This window comes from Macrobrachium nipponense, chromosome 9 (genome assembly GCF_015104395.2).
Source record: "Macrobrachium nipponense isolate FS-2020 chromosome 9, ASM1510439v2, whole genome shotgun sequence".
Taxonomy (NCBI): Eukaryota; Metazoa; Arthropoda; class Malacostraca; order Decapoda; family Palaemonidae; genus Macrobrachium; species Macrobrachium nipponense.
Window position 1 is genome coordinate 84,498,385 of NC_061110.1, and position 13,966 is coordinate 84,512,350.

General features: G+C 37.7%; 2 protein-coding genes across 3 annotated transcripts in view; both read right to left on the minus strand.

Annotated features, from left to right (window-relative positions):
• Positions 1-3,893, minus strand: part of LOC135217975 (uncharacterized) — a 4,584-nt gene extending 691 nt beyond the window's left edge. The window contains exons 1-3 of one of the 2 annotated variants that reach the window (XM_064254098.1): positions 3,827-3,893; positions 3,428-3,530; positions 2,690-3,057 (exon numbers count right to left, since the gene is read on the minus strand). In XM_064254098.1, the coding sequence (XP_064110168.1) occupies positions 2,690-3,057; positions 3,428-3,530; positions 3,827-3,838 (483 nt within the window). In that variant the 5' untranslated portion in view covers positions 3,839-3,893. Of the gene's footprint in view, positions 1-2,472; positions 3,058-3,427; positions 3,531-3,826 lie in introns of those variants that run through there. The other variant, XM_064254097.1, reaches the window with a different exon arrangement.
• An 8,472-nt stretch (positions 3,894-12,365) lies between these two features.
• LOC135218129 (uncharacterized) lies at positions 12,366-13,413 on the minus strand. Its single transcript, XM_064254276.1, has 2 exons — positions 13,310-13,413; positions 12,366-13,016 (listed from the first exon to the last, which is right to left on the minus strand). The coding sequence occupies exons 1-2, from the start codon at positions 13,319-13,321 to the stop codon at positions 12,366-12,368; spliced, it is 663 nt and encodes a 220-aa protein (XP_064110346.1). The 5' UTR covers positions 13,322-13,413.
• Positions 13,414-13,966: the final 553 nt, after the last annotated feature.

Sequence of the window (13,966 nt, forward strand, 5' to 3'; positions counted from 1 at the left end):
ACATCAGCTACGTACCCAGTCATAAATTCATGGATAAGACTGAGAGAGAGAGAGAGAGAGAGAGAGATAGAGGAGAGAGATTATTGAGTCCTTAAAAGTCTGAATCATCAACGTGGCCTATTTGCTATAATAAGAGTCGGTGTTTTTACACGGATTACTCAGTTCGTTTTTTTTATAAACTACTTTTTCATTCACACACTATAAAAGAAACTAATAGGTTGTAAAACCTTGTAGTATATCTCACAAGGAAGAGAAAATTATAGAAAGTTAGGGAGGAGGGAAGCACTGCAGAGTGATAAAAAAAATAGCAAAATAAAAATGGCCCCATTTTCAGTATAACGATATGGTTTGTTTCATTTCGAATAGGTTGAGGAAATGAATACACTATATTTTATTAGAAATAATTTTTCTTTACTGTTTAACATACATAGTATTTTTTTCACATTTTCATTCCAATAAATAAATCATAAATATCCTATCCTAAAATTTCTGTATCTTTAACTCAAGGCGAAACACCGTTTTCAGACCTTTTTAGGCTTTTCCATAGACCTTTCCCATGCCGCCCGGCCCCCATCCCATCCCCAACAACAATAAAGTAGTTTGTAGGCTTACTCCCCGAATAAACGAAAATTAGATGTAAGACATGGTTACAGTCAACAAACTTACGAAAATACAAAGGCCATTTTCGTTGTGGCAACCTTATTCACAGATCATTCCTAGATAGTGACCACATTTTACAAAGGCGAATTTAGCACAAACCCGTTGGGGATTGCCGTAAAAACATAAAAAAAGACTGTAAATATCATAAGGATAATCAGTCCAAAGAAATATTAGTCTTAGAAAGCGGCTCTCGAAATTCTTTGGGGACTATCCAGGTAAGATCCGTATTTGCGTGCATCTATAGAATATGAACAGCTGATATCAACCTTAGCGAGGATACGCCTAGTAAAATATTTAAGTAAGGTTACTGTGAGATATTTAGTTCTTATGTGGGGCTGAATGCTAACATGAAGGTCAAGATCTTCTTTCTTTCATATTTTTTTGGATGGAGAGAGAAGTACCTTGGACAACGGGAGTCAGGCGTTGCATTTGCAGTGTTTTGTTGCATTGTAGGAGCAGATTCCTCTTATTGCAATCATAAGGACCTTATCCACTTTCTTGAAGAAGGCTTATTCCATCTTCAGCAACATTTTTATCTTCGACAGACGAGTAAATCATTAAATTCGAATTTTTTATTAAATGAAGTTTCTCTGCTTAATACTAACCTTATACAACTAATCTACTTCGGTTTTTTCAGGGACCATATTCGACTACATTATCAAGCGAGAATTAAAGCTTCACTTCCACTTCCACATTCACTGGGGATGAACCACCGCTCGGAAAACTTGCATCATTAGCAGATCATCAGCATCACGTCGAACCACAATAGAGTCATCACTACATGCCCTCCTTCCATCACTAAATTAATCAACTACAAAACAGAAATCTTTAATTACGTATAGTCCAGATGAATAAAAAAAAGCACGAAGGGCACACGGTAGAGTGAAAAAATTTCCATGTAAAACATTAAACATAGGCTTATGCTGCTCCATGATAGCTGCCAATATTATTGGTTACCATTGTGTGGTAGTGAAGTACTGAATGCAAAAAAGTAGAATGAAGCATCCATTATTAATGTTTTTAGATATTATTATATCTACTAGTTAATCAGCATGGATTTTTGAAGTTATTCTATTATATTTAATGCAAATCAAAATTTTAGATACTTGATCAATACAGTTGGACAAGAAATGAATTCCATAAAGGTAGGCTGTGCTTCTGTATGGTATTAAGGAATATACGTAATTGTATAATAGTGTATGAAATTTATCTGTATCCCCTGACAACCTTTATACATACATACATACATACATACATACATACATACATACATACATACATACATGCATACATACATACATAAAGGAAATCATGAAAGTTTTAAAGTTATCATAGATTAGAATATAGATTAGTCTTATTGTAGTTATTACTCAACCATTTAAAATTCGTATCTAAATGTTCATACTTGATTTGTTGGTAGCTATTACAGGACATACGCAAGATCGATGTGTATTTGCAACAGTTGATGTTTAAATATATCGTGTTATTTAATTTTCAAAAGTTGCTTTCCTCAATTTTTCCTAATGAGGTCCCCTATAGTTGTAATTTGATGCATTTTATAAGGGATTTCTATAACTTCTTCAGGTGCAAATTGGTTAACTTATTTAGTTCTAGCACTTGTTTTGTGACTGGGGTTGATAACAGCCTCTGATAGCCCTTCCTAGGAATTATTTTAAAGCTAGAAATTGCATAAAACCTTATGTACATTCAGTCTGTTCAGGAATGATAATATCCTTATTTAAAATTCCTACATCTTTTGTAGCAATAAACACCGAAGAGAAAGGTGAAGAGAAGCACTGCAATAAAAATGACTTGTATAGTATTAATACTTTATTATTTCGTCGAAGTTGCAGAGCATTCATGAACTAACAAAAATATGAAAATCTATTGCTAGCTATAGACATCTGTGTCTTTCCTCTTTGGCTAGTAGTTATAGGATGGACAGTAGTAGACTAGACGAGAATAATTACAAGTATGTCAGAACCTATAACTGGGAGAAGGTTTTGCCGTTGGCTGTGGATCAGTAGACCTTTTGCGCTGACGATGTACTTATCCATAATAGCGGCGAGAGTAGCCATAGGTGATTGGGCGATAGCCATAAGAAGAGCCATAGCTGTAGGAAGGGTTCAGCTTCTGGCTCAGGATCAGCAGACCTCTTGTGATAGCGGTGAGAGTAGCCATAGGTGACTGGGCGATACCCATAGGAAGAGCCATAGCCATGGGAAGGTTCAGCTTCTGGCTCAGGATCAGCAGACCGCTTGTGATAGCGGTGAGAGTGGTCATAAGTGACTGGTCGATACCCATAAGAAGAGCCATAGCCATAGGAAGGTTCAGCCTCAGGCTCTGGATCAGCAGATCGCTTATGATAGTGATTAGAATAGCCATATCCATAGGAAGGTTCCCTCTGGCTCAGATCAGCAGACTGCTTGTGATAGCGGTGAGATAGCCATAGGTGACTGGCGATACCCTATGAAGAGCCATAGCCATGGAAGTTCCGCTTCTGGCTCAGGATCACAGACCGCTTGTGATAGCGGTGAGTAGCCATAGGTAACTGGGACGATACCCATAGGAAGAGCCATAGCCATGGGAAGGTTCAGCTTCTGGCTCAGGATCAGCAGACCGCTTGTGATAGCGGTGAGAGTGGCCATAATTGACTGCGTCGATACCCATAGAAGGAGCCATAGCCATAGGAAGGTTCAGCCTCAGGCTCTGGATTCATCAAGTCGTTATTGATGAAGTGATTGTAATAGCCATAGGCCATAGGAAGGACGATGATGGTGGCTCACGTGGCCATATCCTCCATAACCTGGCTCCGCCTCTCGCTTCTCTATCTCGGAAGCGCAAGCTAAAGCCACTAGGAGTGCAAACACCTGAAAAATAATAAGTAATATTAAATTACTGCTGCATTTGAATAGTCTAAATCAGTAAATAGAAAGAGAGAGAGAGAGAGAGAGAGAGAGAGAGAGAGAGAGAGAGAGAGAGAGAGAGAGTTATATTGAATAAGATACCAATGACTAATTTAAGAGATAGCCGAAAAATTACAGTTATGAAAACTACTTAAAGAAATATTCAAGTTGACTAAATGTATGTTTCTGCTTTTGGAGGATTTATTTGTATAGTAAATCACATATTTTTTGGTTAAACATTACAGTTATACTATACCAACCAGAAACTTCATTGTTGCTTGCTGATGTTGTCTTTGGCCACTGCTGGGTGAGAGTGTGCTGGAAGGCCTTCCCTTCGATCTTTTATACTCGACAGCCAAGGGAGTTTCACTGTTTGTTGTCGTGACATTGAGGAAAATATGAGGCTAGGAGCAGGTATTTTTCAGTTTAATGTACGGATTTTTTTAGCTTCCTTGAAACGTTACGTTACGTTACGTTACTTAGGAAATTATCTATTTAGAGCTGTTTCCTAAAGTTACGTTACGTTACTTAGGAAATTATCTATTTAGAGCTGTTTCCTAAAGCTCAAATGAATATGTGACGACTTGTCCTTCAGGCGGTATTAAAGAAAAACAATAAAGCTTTCACTAAATATATTAATGTCTATTTCAAATAAGAAGAAATGCTAATTTTTGGTAATGGATTTATTTGTATTGAACATTTATGTCTCAGCGAAACATGATTGTATTTATTGAAGCCCAATCATTACGAGCAATAACCATTTCATTAATAGTAAGAGTTATATGAAATTAATGCCATGTGAGATATATGTAGTTAACAGTACCTTACTATTTCTTAGTAAAAATGACGTAGCCGTAACCCCCCCAAAAAAAAGAAAAATAAAAAGAAAATTAATGGCATGTAAAATAAAAAAAAATAAAATAAAATAAAAAACAATATAACTTATTTGACAATTTTAGTAAAAATGTACAATCTTGAATGAAAAAGTTGCAGCAGATTCGCTGCTAAAATACAATATATGGATTTCAATGGTTAAAAACAAAAGACAACAACAACAACAACAATGGAAAGTGTTATGATGCCAAGTTGCCTTGTATCATTTATAAGTACATATGCAGATGTTTCTGTACAATCTGGAAATCGCATTTTTAGCGAATCTCCCGACGCATTTTTTCATCATTGTAAACTTTGAAATAGGAGCTTTTTGTTCCTTCTAACGGACTGTCTTTAACTTTATGCAGGATTTATTTATTTGTTGCCTGGATCTTTCCCACTTGGTTCTACCATAATGGATACCAGTTGAGTTGAATAACCCACTTGTCGATATTCTTTTGTGAACCGTCTAGAATATCAAAGGGATGGTAGTAATCTACTCTGTAAGAACGTGTTTGTGTAGTTTTATAGACACCAAATGACACAATTGTTAATAAAATTGCACATGTGTTGATAGAGGTGCAAGCGATCAAAATGTCTTGATGAGACCACAAAAATTACTTCTGCTCAGCCAGGTGAACGAGCTGAGCATTGCCTCTATGCTGATTGGTCTCATGGGTATGTCATTGTTGGCATTCGGCTGATTGTTAAGAGGTGTAGAGGTAGGGGTGGGGGAGAGGGAGGAGAGAGGTGATGAGAGGCGTCTTTAGTTGTGTAGGTGGAAGCAGATTCGCTCACGGTCTTTTGCTTATCAAACTATTGGTACATTTATTTAGCTTTTACTGTTGTTCAGTTATTTTTTTAAGCGTAAATTGTATGTTTCGTAAGCACGGTGCATAATAATCAGCCAATTACATGAATGTTTTCTGTATATACTCTACTGTACGTAGATAATGGAATAAATAGAAATTACCAAAAAAAAAGGAAAAGAAAATGAAAACAGCTGAACGTGAAGCGCAGTAGTATTGCACTCTGGTACCTCCACTGAAAATTTCAGTCAATCTGGTCGTTGTTTTCATTTTCTTGTTACACTCCTGCTAGACTGTTACAGACCGAGGTCTGCTACAGGTTCGATATTATAATAAACAAAAAGGATTCAACACCAACAGTTGAAACTGGGGATGCGAATATAGAAGGAAACACTTACAGAACAAAGGTTTATTTACAAGCTTACTAACTAAGGCAAATGCAGTACGGTTTCTCCTATTTATATGAAAAAGTAAAATCTTACAATGCGTGAACTGAGGAAACAGTGAGGTAATGAAAATACTTGCTGGCCAGTTTAGTAGCTGTTGGAAATCAATGCTCGAAGTGGTGGCTTCACAAAAGGAGAACTGTAATTTCAAACATCTTCTTGACTCCGTATTGCAGAAAACAATGTCTATTCCTGATACTCGAAGGGCAGGAACTCCTCAAAACCTCTTGTAGAACGTTTCTTCGCTGAAGGCTTGCTCAATGTCGAAATATCTCGGTTGTCCACTCCCTGATGACGACTTGACCAGATTTCGATCAAACCCTCGAGCACCTTTTTCCTCTCCTATCCTTCGTCTGTTCCTTCTTCTCTTATCTCTCTCTGATGATCTCTGCTCTCTGCTGGTCTCTAACTGATGATCTGATCTCTCCTACTTCGTCAGTCGTATATATACGGCGACCTGGGGGGGCAGGCCCTACCAGCGAAAGTCACATGCTCCTGAGATGACCGGAATGTCTTAGAAGGATCTCGGCAAAATGTTGCATCAGAAATTGCGGCGTTTCTTACGAAACGTCTGTGCCTGTTGAGTTCCATAGTACACCTGGCGATTCTCGAACCATCATGAGAACAGGCGCCTCCAACACATGCGTGAATGCCTCCTTGCAGCAGAACTCCTCGAAGAAGATGCGTTTTCCTTTCCTTTAATATGTAATTCCTTGCTATAAAGCGATTACCATGACACGTTCCCCCAAAAGAAAAATAAATGAAATCAACTGATTTTATTTTTTTCTAAAGAGAAACAAGAATTAAACAGCAGGGGAACAATTCTGCATAAAGCTTTAATCCAGTTAACACGCACACTTCACTCACAAGTACTAAATCCTGTGCTGTTGTTCGGTGCCAACCTTAAAATGGTAACTTTTCTTCCCAGTCATATTCAAAGTTACTACACAGTTTTCGTAAACAACTTTTTAATGTTTGGTGAAACCGCTCCACAATGCCTTGTGAATCGGGATGATAAGGTGTGGAAGTTACAAGTTTAATGCCCAACTCTTTCATTCTATCCTTGAAATATTTGCATACAAAATTACTACCAGTATCACTGTATAGTACGAGGCAGACCAAACTTAAAAAAATAAGCTAACAATCGTTTAACTACAGTCCTCACGTTACAGCTTCTTACAGGTATCGCCTCTGGATAGCGAGTTAGTATTTCAATGATTGTTAACAGATATATACTCCCTCCTTTACTTCTAGGCAAAGATCCGACCATATTGATAACTACATTCTCAAAAGGTTCGCCTACTGAAGGAATATTACACAACGGAGCTCTGGGAATTACTTGATTTGGTTTCCCAGCGATTTGGCATTCATGACAGCTTAAAACATACCTCTTTACGTCACTTTTCATTTTAAGCCAAAAGTATGCCATACTAATAACACCTGAAAGTGTTATTTACTCCCAAATGTCCTTGCTCATCATGTGCTAACTTCAAAACTAGTTCGCGAACCTTCCTAGGAACCACTAATTGTTTGGTGATTTCCTCTTTATTACCTAACTTAGGATGAACATAACGACACAAAACTTCATCTTTCAAACAAAAAGTTTCCTTACACACATCATCGAGATCATCATACATCTCACTTTAAAAATTCGGGTTAGTGTCTCATCCTCTCTCTGAAACTTGACTGGCTAATCCTTATTCAAAAGGTTAGTGCCTAACCCATCACCGTAACTTGTACTTGATCCCACTACGTCGACTATGTTACTCTCGACAGCTACGCCTTCTGCCTGGCTATCATTGTCAACACCGATAGAGTCAGGTCTCTCAGCCACACTCATGACAAGATCAACCTCACCACCTCTATCATACTCGTTCGAATCCACGAAATCACTCTCGTTCGAATCCACGAACTCACTCTCATTCGAATCCACGAACAAATTATGACTGTAGTCTATGTCTGTATCTAAACATGACCTAGTTACTACCATTTTAGGCACTGGAATATCCCTCACAACAGGATTCACATTCTTGGATAAAGCTAAGTCATTACCGACAATAATGTCAACGTCATCAATGGGCAAACTGTCAATAACTGCAAGTTTCACATCTTCTGACACTACCTGACTTTCTAAGTTCAACTTCAACAAAGGACAAAGAACACAAGTGTTAGGAAATCCTCCTAACATGACTTTTTCTTCCATGTTGATTTCTGCCCTGTTTGGCACACTCTCTCCTAATTAGTGAGACAGCAGCTCCTGTGTCTCGAAGCAAGGCTACTTCTCCCGAATCTACTCCTCCAAGAGAGGTAACTGAACCTTCTGACAGAAATTCACCAAAAAATTTCCTAGTTTCTCTCATCACATCATTCCTACTTTGCGAAAGGTTAACTAGAGACGCTGGTTTCTTAACGTCCTTCCTTTCTACTGCACAATTTCTCACTAAATGCCCTTTCCCATTACATCGGAAACAAGTTAATTCTGAGCCACTAGATGCCACTTTAGTCTGACAAACCTTAGACGTATGACCAGGTTTTCCGCATGTATAACAGGAATAGTCACTTTTACTCACATTGCTATTACTAGAACTGAAACCTTTACTGCTTTGTACTCTACCAGATGAAGGATCATTTCGCTCCTTGCTGACACTTAGATTATGAGTCAAACTATATTTGTCTGCTAACCTAGTTGCTCCTGCAAAAGATACTTCTCGACTATCTTCTATATAAAGTTTAATTTCAGGGGATACGTTATCTTTGAAGTTTTCTAACAACACTATGTTCTTCAAACCATCAAAATCCTCAATTTTAACAGAAGTTAACCAATCAAAAAACAGCCTTTCTAACTTCTTACCATATTCTATATACGTAATATTCTTATCCTTTCCCAAACTTCTAAATTTCTTACGGTACGCCTCCGGTACTAGCCTATACACACTAAGAACAGTTTCTTTCACAATATCATAATCATCATATTCCTCCTTAGACATACAACTATACACGGTAAGTGCCCTACCACTCAAAACTGACTGTAAATATAAAGTCCACATTTCTTTAGGAGAACCTACTCGTTCCATTAACTTCTCAAAACACGTTAAATATTTTGTTACATCTTCCTCATCAAACTTTGGTACTAATTTCAGCACTGCACTCATACCTAAGCTATCAGTTTCATTTTCGTTCTGGCCTGTCTGACTGTTAAGTGTGCTTTGCCTGAACCGAGCGATTTCCAACTCATGCATACGTTCTTTCTCTCTTTCTTTCTGCTCATGCATATGCACTTTCTCACTTTCTTCCTGCTCATGCATACGTACCTCCTCTCTTTCTTCCTGCTGCATTACCAACATTCTTCCCTCTTGCTCTTGCTGCATTTTCATTACCTCTCTCTCTTGCTGCATTTTCATCACTTCTCTCTCAGCCACTATTTCATCTCTCTCATACTTTTCCCTTTCTTTCCTTTCAATATACTCACGAAGATTATTCCCCTCTAGACCTAGGAGTTTACCAAACTCAATAATCTCTTTCACCGTCTCACTCATTCTGGTTCTTTCTATATTCTCCCTGTTTCAATCTGTTACAGTGCCGAATACCCTGGCCAAAGTTACAGACTGAGGTCTGCTACAGGTAAGATATTATAATAAACAAAAAGGATTCAATACCAACAGTTGAAACTGGGGATACGAATATAGAAGGAAACACTAACAGAACAAAGGTTTACTTACAAGATTACTAACAAAGGTAAATGCAGAATGGTTTCTCCTATTTACATAAAAAAGGTAAAATCTTACAATGCATGAATTGGGGAAACAGTGAGGTAATAAAAATACTTGCTGGACAGTTTTGCAGCTGTCGGAAATCAATGCTCGAAGCAGTGGCTTCACAAAAGGAGAACTGTAATTTCAAACATCTTCTTGACTCCGTATTGCAAAAAACAATGTCTATTCCTGATACTCGAAGGGCAGGAACTCCTCAAAACCTCTTGTAGAACGTTTCTTCTCTGAAGGCTTGCTCAATGTCGAAATATCTCGGTTGTCCACTCCCTGACGACGACTTGACCAGATTTCGATCAAACTCTCGAGCACCTTTTTTCCATCTTATCCTTCGTCTGTTCCTTCTTCTCTTATCTCTCTCTGATGATCTCTGCTCTCTGCTGGTCTCTAACTGATGATCTGATCTCTCCTACTTCGTCAGTTGTATATATACGGCGATCAGGGGGGGGCGGGGCCTACCAGCGAATATCACAGGTTCCCGAGATGACCGGAATGTCTTAGAAGGATCTCGACAAAATGTTGCATCAGAAATTGCGGCGTTTCTCACGACACTTCGGCGCCTGTTGAGTTCCATAGTACACCTGGCGATTCTCTAACCATCATGAGAACAGGCGTCTCCAACACATGCGCTAATGCCTTCTTCTTGCAGCAGAACTTCTCGAAGAAGATACGTTTTCTTTTCCTTTAATATGCAATTCCTTGCTATAAAGCGATTACCATGACATAGACAGCATATATCATGCACACATGACGGCTAATTATGTAATTGGATACTGAACAGACTTTAAGTTATGTTAAGAGACAGAAAACAAATAAATGAAAAAAAATGAGAGCACACAGGTCCAGCGAACATAAAAGAGCAGTATCATTGTAATGAGGGAACTTCCACTAAAACGTTACAGGTATTTTGGCTGTTACACTTACATTGTAATGTTACACTTGTAAATATACGAGTAAAAAGCAATTTTAATACAAACATTACATGCTACACAAACCTTTGGATGTAATGCGCTTGATGTTAGTTACTTAATAATGAAAATTAAATCCCGTTGGCTGGGCTACTATGACGAATTTCTTGAATAACATTTCGCCCGTTAATGTGACATAATATATGGTCTTTTGGTCTAAAATGAGTTTTTTATAAAGAAAAATGATAGAGATAATTTTTATCTTTTTCGATTTTGTCCAATTTTGTAAGTTTGTTTATATTTTCATAAGGTACCACTAGTTTCTATTCATATATCCGCACTCCGGATACGTGCGTATCCAAGACATATTAGATCCGTATTTGTGTGCAGTTATAGAATATGAGCAACTGATATCATATTTTGGAGCAGAAAAGATTACTGTGAGATATTTAGTTCTTAAGTGGGGCTGAATGCTGTCATGGAGGTCAAGATCTTCGTTCTTTCATATTTTTATGGGTTGAGAGAGAAGTACCTTGGACAACGGGAGTCAGGCGTTGCATTTGCAGTGTTTTGTTGCATTGCAGGAGCAGATTCCTCATATTGCAAACAATAGACTCATCACTCCATGCACTCCTTCCATCACTAAATTAATAAACTACAAAACAGAAATCTTTAATTACGTATAGTCCAGATGAATAAAAAAACACGAAGGGCACACGGTAGAGTAAAAAATTTTCTATGGAAAACATTAAACATAGGCTTATGGTGCTCCATGATGGCTGCCAATATTAGTGGTTACCATTGTGTGGTAGTGAAGTACTGAATGCAAAAAAGTAGTATGAAGCATCCATTATTAATGATTTTGGATATTATTATATCTACTAGTTAATCAGTGCGGATTTTTGAAGTTATTCTATTATATTTAAGGCAAATCATACTTTTAGATACTTGATCAATATGGTTGGACAAGAAATGACTTCCATAAAGGTAGGTTGTGCTTCTGTATGGTATTAAGGAATATAGGTAATAGTATAATCGTGTATGAAATTTATCTGTATCCCCTGACTACCTTTATACATACATACATACATACATACATACATACATACATACATACATACATAAAGGAAATCATGAAAGTTTTAAAGTTATCATAGATTAGAATATAGATTAGTCTTATTGTAGTTATTACTCAACCATTTAAAATTCGTATCTAAATGTTCATACTTGATTTGTTGGTAGCTATTACAGGACATGCACAAGATCGATGTTCATTGGCAACAGCTGATGTTTAAATATATCGTATTATTTAAGTTTCAAAAGTTGCTTTCCTCTATTTTTCTGTGTTCATTCATCTTAAAAACTTGGTTTCCTAATGACGTCCCTTATAGTTGTAATTTGATGCATTTTATTGGGGATTTCTATAACTTCTCCATGTGCAAATTGTTTAACTTATTTAGTTCTAGCGCTTCTTATGTGACTGGGGTTGATAACAGCCTCCGATAGCCCCTTCCTAGGAATTATTTTATGGCTAGAAATTGCATAAAACCTTATGTACATTCAGTCTGTTCAGGAATGATAATATCCTTATTTAAAATTCCTACATCTTTTGTAGCAATGAATTCCGAAGAGAAAGGTGAAGAGAAGCACTGAAATAAAAATGACTTGTATAGTATTAATACTTGATTATTTCGTCGAAGTTGCAGAACATTCATGAACTAACAAAAAATAAAAATCTATTGCTAGCTATAGACATCAGTGTCTTTCCTCTTTGGCTATTACTTATAGGATTGACAGTGGTAGACTGGACGAGAATAATCATAGGTATGTCCGAACCTATAACTGGGAGGTCCTGCCGTTGGCTGTGGATCAGTAGACCTTTTGCGCTGACGATGTACTTATCCATGATAGCGGCGAGAGTAGCCATAGGTGACTGGGCGATACCCATAGGATAGACCAATAAGCCAATAGGAAGGTTTCAGTTTCTGCTCCGGCATCAGCAGACCCTTCTGTGATAGCGGTGAGAGTATCCATAGGTGACTGGCCGATACCCATAAGAAGAGCCATATGAAGGTTCAGCTTCTGGCTCAGGATCAGCAGACCTCTTGTGATAGCGGTGAGAGTAGCCATAGGTGACTGGCCGATACCCATAAGAAGAGCCATATGAAGGTTCAGCTTCTGCCTCAGGATCAGCAGACCTCTTGTGATAGCGGTGAGAGTAGCCATAGGTGACTGGGCGATACCCATAAGAAGAGCCATAGCCATATGAAGGTTCAGCTTCTGGCTCTGGATCAGCAGACCTCTTGTGATAGCGGTGAGAGTAGCCATAGGTGACTGGGCGATACCCATAGGAAGAGCCATAGCCATAGGTTGGTTCAGCTTCTGGCTCAGGATCAGCAGACCGCTTGTGATAGCGGTGAGAGTAGCCATAAGTTACTGGCCGATACCCATAAGAAGAGCCATAGCCATAGGAAGGTTCAGCCTCAGGCTCAGGATCAGCAGATCGCTTATGATAGTGATTAGAATAGCCATATCCATAGGAAGGACGATGATGGTGGCTCACGTGGCCATATCCTCCATAACCTGGCTCCGCCTCTCGCTTCTCTATCTCGGAAGCGCAAGCTAAAGCCACTAGGAGTGCAAACACCTGAAAAATAATAAGTAATATTAAATTACTGCTGCATTTGAATAGTCTAAATCAGTAAATTGAAAGAGAGAGAGAGAGAGAGAGAGAGAGAGAGAGAGAGAGAGAGAGAGAGAGAGAGAATTATATTGAATAAGATACCAATGACATTTAAGAGATAGCCGAAAAATTACAGTTATGAAAACTATTAAAGAGATATTCAAGTTGACTAAATGTATGTTTCGGCTTTTAGAGGATTTATTTGTATAGTAGATCACACATAGTTTAGTTAAACATTACAGTTAGACTATACCAACCAGAAACTTCATTGTTGCTTGCTGATGTTGTCTTTGGCCACTGCTGGACGAGAGTGTGCTGGAAGGCCTTCCCTTCGATCTTTTATACTCGACAGCCAAGGGAGTTTCACCGTTTGTTGTCGTGACATTGAGGAAAATATGTTACATGATTTGTAGGAGTTTAAGAGCATGTATCTTTCAGTTTAATGTACGGGTTTTTTAGCTTCCTTGAAACGTTACGTTACGTTACTTAGGAAATTATCTATTTACAGCTGTTTCCTAAAGTTCAAATGAATATGTGACGACTTGTCCTTCATGCGAAGACGGTATAAAAGAAAACCTATAAAGCTTTTACTAAATATATTAATGGTTATTTCAAATAAGAAGAAATGTTAATTTTTGGTAATGGATTTATTTGTATTGAACATTTATGTCTCAGCGAAACATGATTGTATTTATTGAAGCCCAATTATTACGAGCAATAACCATTTCATTAATAGTAAGAGTTATATGAAAATAATGCCATGTAAGATATATGTAGTTAACAGTACCTCACTATTTCTTAGGTAAAAATGACGCTAGCCGTAACCACAAAAAAAGAAAAAAAAAAGAAAAAGAAAAAGAAAATTAATGGCATGTAAAAAAAAAAAATAAATAAAAAACAATATAACTTATTTG